The following is a 17,266-nucleotide window of genomic DNA, read 5'->3' as shown; positions in this document are numbered from 1 at the left end:
ATGCACGCCTTTTTAAAATGTGCTGCTACATCACCACAGAGCAAGTTAAAGCAGTTGGGTGTTCTCTGAAGTAAGAATCATACAGCAACATTCAAAGTCCCACAGATCTATTAAGATGAGTAAATAAAATGTGTATTAGCTTCTTGAGTCGTATCTGATATTAAAAGGAAAAATGGATACACATAAACGGGAAATTGTGATCGTCAAAAAGTTATTTCCTAAGCCTGCAATGAACGAAGCAGATTTATGTTTGAAGCAGTGTGGGGTTGTACTGTTATTTGAATAATTAAATAGGATTGATTTGCTCAATATGTCTGGAAGCACAGTTACTTCAGACAGTAATTGCTGTACAAGTTGTTTTGCGGCTTGCTTGGCTTGTTTTTCACCGAGTCCTTCTCTCTGCTCCGACAGTCGTTTGTTAAGGATTACATGATCGCCATTGCGAGGCTTCTTCTTGGTCTGGACACCACGCCGGGCTCTGGCTACCTGTGTGCTGTAAGTATGCACTGTTCATACTGCTTAGTGAGGGATGTGTAAGTCTGAGAAAACCATCACGTGATGGCGTCTGCTTTTTTTTTAAATAATGAATTGTAGGAGCAACATTTGGTTATCATCTAACAATGTTATTGTGCACAAAAATATTTAAGTAATCTAGTGTGGTATTGTTAATACATATACAGATACCTAGACACACATACTTACACACATACACTTATATACATCAGTACATGTCCCTCCCTCCTCAGATGAAGATCACAGAAGAAGACCTGTGGATCAGGACGTACGGTAGACTCTTCCAGAAGCTTTGCTCCTCCAGCGCTGACATCCCCATCGGGATCTACCGCACAGAGTCACACATGTTCTCAACCGCAGAGGCAAGTTCACTTTGATCAGATGCATAATATCTGAGGTTTGACTTTAGCTTCCTACCATTATCCATTCCCTTTTATTGTTTTTCCTTAAATCATTTTCTTTTCTCAGCTACTGTCTTCTTCAATTCTTCATGAAAATATTTTCTTTCTTTGAATTTCTTCCTTTTTCATTTTTTTTTCTGCTCCCAAAATGTATTTTTCTTTGTTATTTGTTTCTATTCTAAATGCAAGAGCTTTCTCCCTGCCTCTCTTCTTAACTGGCTGCTTCTAATGCTGTTCAATGTTGATTTCTCGCCATTTTAATAGTGAATAATAAGAAATAGTAAATACACCATATTTACTATTTTATGTGCTGCCTTTGAGACTTTGGATGATTTTGTTTGCTTTGGATGCCACCGTCTTTCATTGCATCTCTTTTTGTTTGGATGTCTGTGTGTGCTTCTCTTGTTTCAGGGCAAGGACAGTCGTTCACGGGTAAGATCCAAATGTGCTTGTTTTTATTGTGGATATTAAAATCCGCTGTCACCTTTTTAGCAAAAAATAAAATGTTCTTACTGCCACGTTTCTGGCATTTATCAATATGTAAAGCTCACAACCATAAAGGAAACTTCTGTAAATAACACGTAAGAAGGCATTGAAGATTTGATATTTTGATAAACATGCACATTTGGCTATTTCTTACCAAATATCCATACATTTGCATCTTTTTAAAAAACAATCTTTATTTTAGTTATTTTTACAACATATCAGTGTCCATAAGTTAATACATATGCATATTTGCATATAAAAAAAATTATTATAACATTTTTTTTTTTATAAATCAGTTTAGTTGATGTAAGGGTTCTAGAAGTTGATAGTATTGACAGAAACTAATGTTGAGATGATAACCATGGTTATATAGGAGGAGTATAGAGATGCAAACAGACAAGGATTAGTCAAATAAACACCTAAATGTACATTTTGGGCCTTTTTATATATACTCGTATTAAAGAAGACGTGTTGTCGGAGCAAAAAAAATGTTGCTTGTAGTGTCTCACTTTAAATGCCATATAGGCCGGTAAATGGAACAAAACATGATGACACAGTCGAGCCCCCCCCCCCCCCCCCCCCCCCACACACACACACACAGTATCCCACATTAACACTGCCTCTCCCTTGCTCCTCCCAGTCTCAGGTGTCCGTCAACGTGGAGCCGGGCGTGAAGCAGCGTGAGCCCTGGAAGGAGAAGAAGACGGCCCACAGGGGCTCCACCACCAGCGACCAATCAGAGCATCCGCTGCTGAGGAAGAAGAGCATGCAGTGGGCGCGCAGGCTGAGCAGGAAGGCCAACACCAAACCCTCCAGGGCCGAGCGCATCTCCCAGCAAAGACTCAACCTGTACAGACGCTCTGAGAGGCAGGAGCTGTCTGAGCTGGTCAAGAACCGCATGAAACACCTGGGCCTGCCCACCGGGGGATACGGTGAGTGGAGCCGCTGATGGAGAGCCAGAGAGAGAGAGAGAGAGAGAGAGAGAGAGAGAAAGGTAGACAGTGGATTTGATTTACAGTCCCCTCCAAAAGCATTGGAACAGTTAGGCCAATTCCTTTATTTTTACTGTAGACTGGAAACATTTGGGTTTGACACCAACATATGAATATGAGACAATAGATCAACATTTCAGCTTTCATTTCACACCTAAATATGTGGTGTTCCTTTACAAATAATGCTTTTGTCACAGTTGTGTATCAGATCCGGATGTAAATACCTGGAAATGAAAGCGGAAATGTTGATCTATTGTCTCATATTCATATCTTTTGGTGTCAAACCCAAATGTTTCCAGTCTACAGCAAAAATAAAGGAATTGGCCTAACTGTTCCAATACTTATGGAGGGGACTGTATGTAGAACTTTTGGAAGTTATCTTGTAATTCAGTCCAGTAGAAGTTAACGATAAGTTACCTAGTGTATAGCAAGACTGGACACACTCACAGTATAAGGTGGTTATAGACAATTCCAATTCAATCTAGGATTTTTATTTAATTTCGTTGAATGGAAATTAATAATAATGCAAATTATAATGTGTTTTGCAGATTGGATTCTCATTTCTATAAACATTTCTTTACAAGGCCACAGAAGCTTTTGAGCCAGAAATAATGGAAGTGGTTGAGTTAAACCTCTGTGGGTAGAGCCTAATAATCAAAAAACGGGAAATTGTCATTGAGATCGTTGTACTTTTTTACATAAGACAAAAAGCAAGTCGTTCAGGCGATTCTTTTGCTCCTCCCACTCTCAACCAATTGAATTATTTCAGTCGCAAAGAAAAAGCTGTATTTGAAAATCCCAAAGTCTGTGTTCCAGCCATTTTATTTCATCTCATTACCTGTTAAGATGTGGCACTGTAGGTCATAGTCCTCATCATTACATCACTACATCTGCATTAACCTTCAGACAACCTCATTTTCTCCCATCTATTTCAACACTCATCTCACACACACACACACACACACACACACACACACACCACTACTACATGGCCATGATCATACCATCATGTGGATTTGAACACATCATGCATGAAGATGCAGGAGCACTGAACCTCGCCTCAATTGCATTTTTCTTAAAAAAAATCTCAGACTGCAATTGCCTGCATTCTTTTCTGCTCACTTCTCTACTGTTTTTTTCTTCCTTTTTAAGTTCTCTCTCTGCTCCCCAGCTTCACGCCTCAAGCAGAACAGAATCATGACCCAGATGTGTTCGCTAAACATTATGTAACGTGTGTCAATTAAATACGTTTCAGGAAGAACCCCAAAAGCTCGAGATCGTCTTATGAGCCCTGAATGTCAGTGAGGATTACTGCGACAGGATCATAACTTGTGACAGACTAATTCATTTGGAAATGATTCTGTGCACAAACTCTTTGACGCATGGCTTCTCTGCATTGCTCTCACCCCCCCCCCCCCCTCTTTTTTTTTTGGAAAGTTATTTTTTTTAAACTGCAAAAATGCGTTCGCTGCCCTTGCCTGATTTGTTTCTTTTTCTTGTATTTTTCCCCCCCTATCTGTCCTCTGTTCCTCTCCTCCTTTCTCTCTCTCTCTGACCCTTCTGTCTTGGCTTGTAGAGGATGTGTCTAATCTCACTGCGAGCGATGTCATGAATCGAGTAAATCTAGGATATTTGCAAGGTAATTGGTGTGCCGTTTACATAAACCTCATGTGAGTGGTCACGTCCTATTTTGTGGAGAAAGGAATTTGTCCTTTCACCGGCATCCATGAATCTATCAACAGAGCTAGATGTATCAATTTGAAGAAGTTTTGTTTTGTTTTTTTCCCCCAATTTTTGCTTGATCTTTTCTTTGGTTGACACGCAAAATTTAGTTAATTTTAATTGACCAAACTAGGCCATTAACAGTGAATGCCGTTGCTTAGAGTTGCAGGACATTTCAGAGCACAAGTTTACAGAGGGGACCAAGCCATCAGGTTAGCCGGTCGATCGCAGTAATGCAACTTTACTGCATGAATGTGTGTGTGTGTGTGTGGATGTAAGTGTGCAAATGTGCGCGTTTCCGGCTAGAATGAGTGAGTGGTAGATCAGCAGCCAATCTCTCTGTCTCTCTTCACTCCACTATCCATCTACTGTATCTCTTCAGCTATCACACTCTATCTCTCTATATCTGGCTATCTCTCTCTGTATCTATCACTCTCTCTTTCCTGCATTGTGTGCCTGTGAGGTGACGTCCCATATGGCTTTGAGTCCTGCAGGGCATCGGAGTATGGCTTCAAGAGTGGAGCGGAACGCATTATGTCTGTGGATGGAAGGTTAGATGTAGAATCACAATGTGTACCTTGTGAACAATATGCAGAATAGTGTGTATCAGAGGTGTCTTCAACAGAAAGTGAAGAAATCATTGGAGGCTATCCTTTCTCTGCATCCCAGTGTTATTCAGCTTCTTCCACTGTGTTGTATCAGGACCCCTCAAGGTGTATGTTCACACGTATACCGTTGCCACTTAACCACAGGCAAAAAGGACAAGCAGTGTTTGCAGTTAGTTTTAATGCATGTTTTGGTCCCACCGGGAGAGACATACAAATAGTAGGGAGGCTGATCTTTATGGTAGTATATTTATTGTTCTTTTTTAGCATTACAGTTTAGACTTAATGTAACTTGTAACCAGATGTTTGAGCCTCTTCCACTCTCACACTCCCAATGTGTTCTGCTTCACTCGGTTTGGTCTGAGTCGCTCTGCGTTTGGTCCAGTCTGGTGGATGCTGGAGCATGTCCTCTGTGTCTGTGTGTCTCATTGTCACTCTGGGTTTGTGGGGGCTAAGTGTTGTCCGTTGGCATGGCAACCAAGCCTGTTGGTCCAGTGTTGAATGTGCCGAAAAAAAAGATGGGTTTGTAGCGTAGCCGCGGACGCTGTCTGCATGTTGGCACCGTCCTGGCGCTACGCATGCGGCAGCATGGGCCTCCCCTTGTTCATACAAAGTGTCAGTAACGGTTAGCCCTTCTCTCTCTTCCACCCCGCCTGGCTTTATAAAGGGCCACAAGCAGGTGGGTTGTCATGGAAGACACATGTGCCCCCCTTTCCCCTTCCTCTGTCCGACACGCAAGTAGGAGACACCGCCAGACAACACACAGACACACATACTGTATGCTGACATAAGTAACACACACACACACACACACACACACAGACACACACACACACGGACACACACAAACACACACACAGTAATGTAATCCATCTGGGGAATAAATGTTAAAGTAAGTTTCCTCCTATTGATTCTTGCTAAACGGTTCCAATGGCTACCTTAAATGTATTGTGGACGCAATAAAATAATGTTGTTACAACTGTTAATGTTTACTGATTAACATTAACAAACATTTAACGCAGTAAGTGTTTACAGCTACCTATGTATAGAAATAGTTTTGCAAAGAGTAAAAGTTAAACATTTCATCAGTTTATTGTGTATTATACAAATAAAATCATAAATACATTTTATGTATCAACTAAAGTAATCCATTGATTATATTAATTAGTAATAGTCCCACTTTAACAATAATAGAAACAGTTTAAATCAATTTGGTGTGGGGTTACAGTGACCACATAACATCATGTAGTTATTTCACCAAATAGCCATATAAGTTATATGTAAATGTAAACACTATTGTCAGCCTGGTTCATAAATCCCTCTAATGGTTTAGTTTACAGTAGCTTTTTAAACTGTAATCATTAACAGTTGTAACAAGCAGATCTTCTATTAACAGAGCATCCACAAAACTAGTCTCAGATTTTGCCAACACATGCTCCGATACTGTACGAGGGTTTACTTTGCCCTTGTCCTCAGTGAGAGGTTGAAAACGAGGGAGTGTCATATTTTCAGTGGTTAGAAGTCTAATTTCCTGGCTGTCTTACTGTTTAATGGAGGAGGACGAGGAGATCAGCTCTCAAGGTCTCTTCTGTCTCTGTTTCCAGACGAGATGAACGACCACCAGAACACGCTGTCCTACGTCCTCATCAATCCTCCTCCAGACACCATGCTGGAGCTCAACGACGTCGTGTAAGAACCTTTTCCTTTGTCCCTTGTGTCTAGTAGACTTTACTTTACTAACAACAGCATTGTCATTCTGGTATTTTAAATAGTGAAATAACATGGGAATTTAGTATGTATGTATACTGTATAATTCAAAAACAGTAAATTACCTTTTTTTTTTCTCAGCTGAAAGGTAAAGATGGAGTCAGCGATTCTGGAGAACGCTTGTTGTCAAAATCACTTTCTGTCAAAATCTGTGAATATCTCCTTACAATCTGCTACCTGTATGTACTTTGTGTGCGCTGAAAAAGAAATCCAGTGTTAATACACAGCCTATTTAAAGGCCATGTTGCTAGCTACGATGGACCCTTTGTTTACATGTCAGTTTACAAAGCCTAGGCTGTGTATTAACACCAGATTATTTTCAGCGCACACAGTATGGACCGGTAGCGGAGTGTGAGGAGTCATTGATTTTGAAAAAAAATTAATGTTTTTTTCAGCAAGGGTTCAGCAGAATCACTGATTCCACCTTACATTTTTCACTCGTGTTCAGCCTAAACTGACACAATTTAATTTTTTTAGTTTTATGTATTTGCGATTCAAATGAAATGAGTTGCACAGCCCTACTCCATGCTGGCAGATGATGTTGATGTTGTGTTTCCAGGTACATTATCCGGTCTGATCCGCTGGCACACATGCCAGACGACTCGACGGGAACAGGGGGCCAGGCCCAGTGCCCCAGGAACCAGCAGGACTTTGGCACAGAGACGAGGGACGAGACTCACCTCTGAAAGCCTCCTGAGTCTTCCACACCCTGACCCTTAACCTCTACAGAGCCCAATGAGCTGGCCTGGCCCACACAGATGAAGGCTGGCCCCGGGCCTACAACAGCAGCTCCTAGTGAATGTGCTTTATGTGTCTCTCAGACCAGAAATAATCAAAGTTTAAAAAGAGAGCTGCTGTTTCCCACTGAGCTGCTACAGGAAGATGCATGAAGAGTGCCTCGTCATCGACCCCGACTTCCCCCCCTACACAAACACACACACACACACACACACACACACTGTACTAACACACACCAAAATAACGTTCGCTAAAGAACAAGGCAACCATGGAAACGGCACCTTCCTTCCACCCAAAGGACTGAAAGAGAGGTGCTTGTGTGCATACTGTACAGGACATCCGAATCATTTAACTCAGGGGTGAGGTTGCCCTTCGCGCCGACTTCCTCTTCGCCCGTTCAACTCATAAATGACCACTTTTCTTAATTTATTACAAACGTCTACTTCTTTTTCGTCTCTTTCTAATCCGACAAGAGTTTCATTTTCTTTACGAGCACAAACTTTTATACGACAGACTGTCATCTGTGAATATACACACTGTAGTGGCACTTTGATCGGCCATATTAGAATTGTGACATGCGATGCTGATTTTTCTGTTGTGGCTATTGTTAAAGAGTGATTACTGATCCTTTATTTCACTATTTTAAGTGTCCCCCAAATCATGTCTGTTGTGCTGTATGTGCCAACTTTTTCTTTGTAAATATCTTGCAATGATTTGTACATTTGGTGCCAATTAGCATCGGTTTATCAGTGTGATATCAGTGTTATTATATTTATTTTAGAGCCTTACCAATATGTTGCCATCAGCTGATTTTCAGCTTATCAAAGATGTATCTGCCAACATGATATTCCTGTTCAGAAAAGCTAAAAGAGTGTCTAAATTAATACAAAATATTCAGTTGTCATGGTGGCTATCACTAACAAATGAATGTGCATACAATGTGCCCAAAACAAGCTCTACTTCATTAAAGCTGGGGTATATGATTTCTGATAGGTCAAAGTTAACATGAGCTGACATTTTGACCAATCAGAGCGAGGCTCCGATTATCTGTTCTTATTGGCTGTTGGGACTGTCCATTCACTTTGGCACGACTTTGTTGGTGTAGACTGTAGAGTGTGTCAGGGAGGGACCATAGGGGAGTGACCAAAGAGAACAAGTGGAGCGGTTGAGGTATTTGGATTTGAATCTCTTTCCCAACTGCCATTTTCTCCCCAAATCCTCCACCCCAGCTTTAATGTATATCATAATTCAGCAGAGTTGATTTTAAATTAGAGTTTTTGAGTGTTGTAAGCTTCATTTTTATCCTATCTTTTCTAAGCTAAACATAAGCATATCCTTGTTTAATTTGTCTGATCTACCTTTTCTATTTACAAATTGCTGTGTAATGTTTATTTATATTACAAATGCAAAATGTCTCACTAAGTAAATATCTTTGTCACAATTCAAATGAAAAGTGTTTTGCTCTTTTGCAGAGAGTTACATGACAGGCTTGACACAATAGTATGTTATTATCCGTATGTTATGGAAGCAGGTGGTAGAATTAATTACCTGTACAGATAATTAAGATGTTCAATCTTGTTTATTTAATCTGTACAAAAAAAAACATTTCACACTTGCGCTTTTTGTATGGATTAAAGAAGAAGTTTAAAAAAAATGTAAAGTAAATTTTTGCCCAAACCAAGCTGAAAGCTAACCATTTACCAACTCTTCCAGAGGTTTTGTTAAACTAACAGGTTCGTAGTAGAGTGGTGTCAATCTTCTCATGTGACTCTCAGCAAGAAAGTGACAAAGTATAACATTCCACATTGTGGAATTATTACTTTAAGGTATCCTTATCAGAAATATTTGTTAAATAACAAATATTGGCCAATAACTCTATCATACTCAAATTGCTTTAAATCAGTTATCAGCATCTGTTCGGGCATAAAACATCAGGTTACGTTAAATCATTTGAAGTTGATAAATATTTACGTACTGTGATCATCCGGTTTCTGTCCGACTGGTAGCAGAATGGTTTTGCACAGACAGCGACAGGCGCTGTTCAAAATGAAGTTCTCTCTCCAAAGTGTTTAGGCCACACCTTGTTTAAGGCAGAGTCAGAGTGCAGTATTTAATCCTGATTTTTATCATTCCTCTGCTGTTTTGTTCAATCACTGTAAATAGTAACTTTATTTATATATATATATTCATCATTTGCCACTTGGTTCTTTTGTTTTGAGTCTCTTCTGTGTGAAGAAAAGTGAAAAAGGACTTGAAATATTGTTGCACTAAGCTCTGCGAAGGATGTCTAGAGCGAAAGAGCATGACCCTTTAATCTGCATTTGTAAAACACGGTGGACACTATTCAAACCATTCCTGTGACGCAAAAACATACCATGCATTTTGTTGTTTTGATTAGTCTGAAAAAAGCTTGTTTTGGTGACTTGTCAAAGAAGTATGCAGTGGAAGTAAAAGTGATGACGTGATCTCAGATGGATTGTTTTCTCTTTGTAAGTTGCCAACTTGTTTATTTTTTGTTAAAATAAGCTTTCTAATGCTTAACTGTTCCAATTTTGCCAAGTGTCCCATTGAAATGTATTGTAGTTTTTTGCTTAGTGGCCCCTCAGAAGGGCCAGTTTACAGGGCTGGAGAGCTGTGGAGTGAGAGCGTGTGCCACCCTGACGGTGGATACGATCAGTGTTCACATCAATTCATTCTTAAGCATCTTCCCAGGTCCTCACTTCTGATTAATCTTAACACTCCACTACAGATCTCCTACTTACAAATACCACAATAGGGCATGCAAACTCTAAATCAAAGCATGTTTTGATATACAAGCTTGCCAACAGTAATTTTCTACATTTAGTGTGATGTCCCACGGCTAGAGAAACTCATAATCAAGTCAAACTGCTTGCAACTTGGAGCCATTATTTGATACTGTGTATTTATATGAATGGAACATGCATGTTGTCTGGGTGTTATCAAAAGCCTACGTATAATGTTTACCTCCACTTTATGTTTTTAAAGTCGTTAATCAGAAAGGGGTCAATCCATTTTGTACTATTTCTTATGAGAAACGAGTGTACTTGGACATATAAAATACGAACAAATAAATGCTGCATGCAGCCAGTGAAAATGGACGAATATATGTTTTTATTTCAGCTCAGATCTGAACCCAATCACATGTCAAATGGTAATCACTTTTAATTTCATTCATGTTTCTATTCACACAGTAACATGTTGACTATTTCACGATTAGACATAATATAAATTGTTGTGATTAGCACACCCCCAGAAACCCCTGAATCTTATTGTCTGTTCAATTGAAACCGGCTGTTAGATTAATTGCCAATTAGACCATTAGGCTTTTTGGAAGGCGGGGCTTAAAGAGACTCTAATCTTGAGCGTTTCAGACAGAGTCTGAAAAGACTAGATTTAGCAATGGCACTGTGAGAAATATAAAGTTATTTTTTTGGACACCACACCATGAAAAAGTTTTCTAGTAGAAATGCAAATTACAATTTTGAAAATAAAAATGAGCATTACATGTAACTCTTAAACCCTGAGTGAATCCCTATATAGCTCTACCGCCGCTGCTTGTTGACGTGTGTCTGCTTCCACCTCTCTCTGGTCCAGCGGCCGTTGTTCTGCACCACTTCATGCAGCAGGTCCATGAAGGCGTACTCGTTACCGGACAGCAGGGTTTCATCATCAGGAGAGGCACCACCACCACCAGAGGAGGGCGCCTTTGAGCCGGTGCTCCTCTTTCTGCTGCTCACGTCTGGCTTTGGTTCACTGCTCTGATGTGTAGCAGTGCTGCTCAGATGTGTAGCAGTGCTGCTCTGATCAGTGCTCTTATTATACGTGGGATCTTCTTCTGCTGCTTTCAGTTCTGGATCGTGACCTAGTTGGTCCTGAATCTGATTCAGACTTTGTCGGGTTTCTCTGACTGTCTGCCTCACATTGGCATTGCAGTCTTCTTCTTCTTCGTTGGTGTCAGTGTGGGTTTCTGCCTCGCTCTCATTTGGTTCTGAGGTCTGAAAGTGTCCCAAATGCATGTGGTGTACATTGACTTCTAAAGGATCTTCTATTTCATTCTCCTCTGCCTTTCTTTCCTTATCAGAACCAGAGGAACGCTCCACTTTCTTCACCTCACTTGGAAACTTTAGTGTCCAAACACAACACTCATCCTTCTCCTCTTCCTCCTTCATTCTACATCTTGCCTGCCATTGAGCTGCAGTTGAAGGCCAGGTGGAGATCCTCCCCATAACACTTTGACACTGACCCTTAGAGGACTGTTTGTCAGGACTGGGTTCATTCTGGTTTGTGCCGATGCTCAGATAAGGCACCGCGTCAGTGTTGACAGAAACAGAGAGCTTGTTTTCATCCAGATGTATACCATCGGCAGCCTGTTTGGCATTTAAATCAGTGGTGTTCGATAGATTTTCCATCACTTTTCCTTCCTCTAACTCACTTTCGTTCGCCAGTTTTTCTGTGTTTTTCGATGGAGCTTCCGTTTCAGTTTCCAGAGTCACTTGATCTTTCACATGTGTGCTGGAAGGAGATGTAAAAAGAATGGCATGTGCTGACTTAGCTCTGACTCCAGTGAAGGATCTTCTCCCTCCCATCTCTGAGTCAAAGTGATTGTTCTCTCTTCCCTCAGAGTGTGATGGAGACTGAGTCTGAGTGGATCTGCTGCTGCTGTCTTCTTCTTTCAACTCATTTCTGTCTCTTTGTGGACATCCGGGCGTCACTGTTTTGTGGTTGCGTTTCCTCCTATGCAACGCCACCAGGAAACACACCGCAAACAGCAGCAAAGACAGCACCACTGTAGAGGTGTCAGTTAGTAATGGGAGAAAATGTATTTAAAATAGATTAATATATTTAAACATGTATTTTCCGGTACAACCAAGCAGACTTAAACAAACCTATCACGGTGACGAGGGTGCAGACAGTATTTGTATCTGATGAAGGTCTTGATGTTGCACAAGTTTCTAGAGGGAAAAACATGACATGTGAAGCAAGAATTACACAAGGTTCAAATATGAAAAACAATGCGTACGTACGTGTCATTCCCATGGGTTCAGATGCAGTAATGGGCAGACCAGAGGGATTAGGATGGACATAGGTCTCTGTCACCAATGAAGGCCATGTCACAGTAGTTACTAAAGGGACAAACAAAAGAGATGATCAGTATTTAAATGTACTTTAATAAAAGAAAATGTTTGCAAATTTTCTATCTGCACATCTAATACAGATCAGAATCAAAGTACATATAGTAGGGGAGAGTGGCCTAAGTTGTGCCAGTGGGGAAGTTGTGCCACCCCTTGTTTCTAGAAAACCATAGAAGAAATTGGAAATGTGACCACATATTTAAGAAGAGCCATCCATTTGACTCATCCTGTAAAGAAGTGAGAAACATGGAATAAGATGTAAGCACATTTAAGCTCAAAAAACTGTTTTTTGCCTCTAAAAGTAAAATTTCCATGATCAAGGTTTTTTGATTATTGTGTCTGAACAATTATAGACACGTTTGAAAACATTTGACACATGTTTTAGTGCTTCAGTATGCTACACTTTGTGTCTATATAGTTAGCACAATGTCAGCCCTAAACTGCTGCATCATGCTTATTATCCAAAATTCTGGGGTTGGGGTCATTTGTGCCAGAGGGCCTGGGTGAGTTATAAGTAAGTAAGTAAGTAACATGTATTTATAAAAGCACATGTATAACAGTTTGCACTGTCCAAAGTGCTGTACATAGTGCATTCAGTAGGTAAACAATGAAATAACAATAACAAAAATAAAAGACATAAAGCCCATACATCCACATATAAACAAAGATAGTAGTGCAGAGGTAAGATAGTTAATGGGGAGGAAAAACCAGGGTGTACAGATGGGTTTTGAGCCTTGATTTAAAGGCAGACATGTAGGGGGAATCGCATATGCCAGGTGGCAGTTGGTTCTACAAGGGCGGAGCAGCTAGTGCAAAGTACATTTCTGAGAGTTGTGCCATTGGCATGGCTGTTTACGCTGGTCACCAAAAGAAAGTTATTGTCTACAGTAGCTCAGAAGAGACGGACATCTCCATTCCACTTAACGACACCACTGATGAGAGTTCAGATGGCCAGAAAGATGATGATGGTGACTTTGTCATTGTGAGCTTTGCAGGTAAAACCATTAGATCTGCTAGGCCTTGTTTAAGAAAATTGTCCTTCAATCTTCGTAAAATATTTACTTTATTTACTTTAAATACACCTTAAATAAGTGATTGTCTAATGGATTTGTCTTGCATTACAGTTTATGAGATATATATCAATGGCACAATTCACCCTATGGTATTCTCTCCAACGGCACAACTTACACCACACCGGGGTCAAGTTGTGCCACAAGACAACTTTTTTTCCGAAAGCTATATTTCTTCAACAGTTTATTCCAGATCCAAAGTTTTTATTGCCAGGGATGCACAACACCCTGAAATATATGTACATATTTGAGTTGGAGACTTTACTGTCAAAGCCTCACTTTAAAGTCACTTTGAGTAAAAAGTGGCACAACTTAGGCCACTCTCCCCTATAGACAATCATGCAAATTTGCTGCCTAAATGCTGTCTATTAAGGTAACTTCATGCATACCTTTGGGTAGATCTGTTTTGCAAAAGGATGATTACATTGTAGCATCCAATCACAAAACAAAAATAAAACGACACAAATTAGGTCCCGCCCAAAAAAGATAAAATAGCGGTTCAGTGTTCCACCAATCAGAAAATAAAAGAGAGAGATGAATAAATATCAATAAATGAGACAGTTGAAAAACAAAAGCAAATGTACAGCTTTGTAAACAGATGGATAAAGCAACATTTCAATAGAGTCAGGCCAGACTCATGACCACGGAGTTATGGTTAAATGAATTGTGATGCTATGGCGCCATCTGTGGGTGAAATATCATCACTTACTTCAGGATGACTCAAAATAAGTGTGAGTGTGTCCCCCAGTCAACTCAATTTAGTGACAGTGTTCAGGAGTTATGGGAATGTCTGTCAAACATGCTGGGGCTATAAGAATATGACAACCAATCACAGCAAAATTGTCCAGAACCAGAACAAAGACGTCATCTCTAGAAAGAAAGAAATATGTTAGATCTTTTGCTACATTTCTTCTAAAACTATTATTTTCCAAGCACAAGCTTTTCCAGATGTATTGCCTAAGTACAAATGTGTAAACAAAAAAGACAGGAATGTACTTATGTTTTATGAAACACTGGTGAAGAACTGGATGGTGAAGAACTTCTATGATCAGAAACAACATGTTTTATGAAACACTGGGTCTTTTACTAGATGTTTTGTTTTTATGAAGACTAAATTAAATATATGGGAGTTGTAAAAGTACATAAATAAATTGGGTTTTGCACAGAGTTTTAAACAGTGGAAATGCGGAAATGAGCAGGGTTTATAATAATGTATTTTTTTTAAAGAAAGGAATTCAAAATAAACACTAAATGTGGCTTCTGGGCCAAAGTTCAGAAATGGTTTGTGCAAATATAACACAGCCTATTCTTGACCACATGGTGGTGCTATACACCAACATACAATGTGTACCCTTTTGTTCATAGCCTGCTTTCTGTGAGACAGGAAATTAAAACTACATTAACTAAGTAATCAGTTATCAAATAAGATAGTTTTAGGAAGGAAAAATAGATTTTAAAGGAATAGTCATGCTATTCTGTTTAACTTATGACTCTACGGAGGTGAACAGGTGAGATTAGTCTATCAGTTTTTGTTGTGTCCAATGGGGAATGGGATGTTGATGAACTTACGATTCATAAACAAGCAATTTGTTATTAAAATTAAATCAATTACATCATATGTGAGCATAAGACAATACTTTTTTCCCTCATAAAAGTCTGATTCTCTTAGGAAATTCAAATGTGACCAAAACTAACCAATTGTACCAGCATTCAAAGTAGGATTAGTGTGCGAAGTGAGGACGTCAGTAGGTGGGACAGAGGTTTTTGTCTCTGATGTCGGTTGTGTTGACGGCACTGCTAGAGACAACGAAACCACGAGATACTGAGCACAAATCAGATATAACTCTAATAGTAAATAATTTTGGAAATTAAAACAGAAGCTGGGACAAGAAGAACCACATGTACCGGAGTGTGAGGAGAACATCATGGGTTTATCAGTGGGTTTGGACTGGACAGAGGTCTCTGTATATGGTGGAGGTGTTGTCACAACTCCTGCTAGAGGAAACAACAGAGGTACTAGGCACCAATGATTCTGATTACGGCATAGTCTGAATTGAGAGCACATTTACTAGGTGAATCAACAAAAACTGAAAGCTCTCCATTGCTACTGTAACCAATATGAAAAACAAAAGAATTGTGATAAAATCAAGATTGTGATCCTGCCATAAAAAACAATTTAAATCATATTTATGCCACCCCTAACTGTGATGGTGAAGAACTTCTATGATCAGAAACAACATGTTTTATGAAACACTGGGTCTTTTACTAGATGTTTTGTTTTTATGAAGACTAAATTAAATATATGGGAGTTGTAAAATTACATAAATAAATTGGGTTTTGCACAGAGTTTTAAACAGTGGAAATGCGGAAATGTGCAGGGTTTATAATAATGGATTTTTTTTAAAGAAAGGAATTCAAAATAAACACTAAATGTGGCTTCTGGGCCAAAGTTCAGAAATGGTTTGTGCAAATATAACACAGCCTATTCTTGACCACATGGTGGTGCTATACACCAACATACAATGTGTAACCTTTTGTTCATAGCCTGCTTTCTGTGAGACAGGAAATTAAAACTACATTAACTAAGTAATCAGTTATCAAATAAGATAGTTTTAGGAAGGAAAAATAGATTTTAAAGGAATAGTCATGCTATTATGTTTAATTTATGACTACGGAGGTGAACAGGTGAGATTAGTCTATCAGTTTTTGTTGTGTCCAATGGGGAATGGGATGTTGATGAACTTACGATTCATAAACAAGCAACTTGTTATTAAAATTAAATCAATTACATCATATGTGAGCATAAGACAATACTTTTTTCCCTCATAAAAGTCTGATTCTCTTAGGAAATTCAAATGTGACCAAAACTAACCAATTGTACCAGCATTCAAAGTAGGATTAGTGTGCGAAGTGAGGACGTCAGTAGGTGGGACAGAGGTTTTTGTCTCTGATGTCGGTTGTGTTGACGGCACTGCTAGAGACAACGAAACCACGAGATACTGAGCACAAATCAGATATAACTCTAATAGTAAATAATTTTGGAAATTAAAACAGAAGCTGGGACAAGAAGAACCACATGTACCGGAGTGTGAGGAGAACATCATGGGTTTATCAGTGGGTTTGGACTGGACAGAGGTCTCTGTATATGGTGGAGGTGTTGTCACAACTCCTGCTAGAGGAAACAACAGAGGTACTAGGCACCAATGATTCTGATTACGGCATAGTCTGAATTGAGAGCACATTTACTAGGTGAATCAACAAAAACTGAAAGCTCTCCATTGCTACTGTAACCAATATGAAAAACGAAAGAATTGTGATAAATTCGAGAATGTGATCCTGCCATAAAAAACTATTTAAAATCATATTTATGCCAACCCTAACTGTGATGGTGAAGAACTTCAATGGTCAGAAACAAACTTAGAAAGAGAACCACATATACCAGTAGATGTTGTGAGGACATCAGTGGGTTTGGGGTGGACAGATTGAGTCACTGACGGCGGTGTAGTTGGAGGTGACGCCCCACACACAGACACATTCCACACGGGTTGACCTCTCAGGGACGGAGGACTCTCACAGGTCACCTCCGTCGGTTTGTCCAGCAGAGATCTGCTCTGGAGATCTGAGAAGAAGGAAGCAGCTTCAAGTTATGAAAAGCTCTCCAAAAACACATGACTTTTTTGCTATTTGTCTAATCATTGACAAACCTTTCAGGAAGTCAACAAAGTCTTCAGCCCCACAAGAACAGTCCCAGGGGTTCCCACCTAGTCTGATCCTGGTGGACCGGAGATAGCTGAAGGCCTGAGGTGAGACTCTAGCCAT

General features: G+C 39.7%; 1 protein-coding gene across 1 annotated transcript in view; it reads left to right on the top strand.

Annotated features, from left to right (window-relative positions):
* The window catches only part of kcnt1b (potassium sodium-activated channel subfamily T member 1b), a 61,383-nt gene extending 54,122 nt beyond the window's left edge, over positions 1-7,261 (top strand). The window contains exons 27-31 of the mRNA XM_080048097.1: positions 412-495; positions 747-875; positions 2,041-2,332; positions 6,324-6,408; positions 7,046-7,261. Coding sequence (XP_079904223.1) covers positions 412-495; positions 747-875; positions 2,041-2,332; positions 6,324-6,408; positions 7,046-7,172 — 717 coding nt within the window. The 3' untranslated portion in view covers positions 7,173-7,261. The remainder of the gene's footprint in view (positions 1-411; positions 496-746; positions 876-2,040; positions 2,333-6,323; positions 6,409-7,045) is intronic.
* The last annotated feature ends 10,005 nt before the right edge of the window (positions 7,262-17,266 follow it).

This window comes from Ammodytes marinus (genome assembly GCF_949987685.1).
Source record: "Ammodytes marinus genome assembly, chromosome: 2".
NCBI lineage: Eukaryota > Metazoa > Chordata > Actinopteri > Uranoscopiformes > Ammodytidae > Ammodytes > Ammodytes marinus.
The sequence above is the reverse complement of the archived record's forward strand: the minus strand, read 5'-3'. Positions and strand labels throughout refer to the sequence as shown.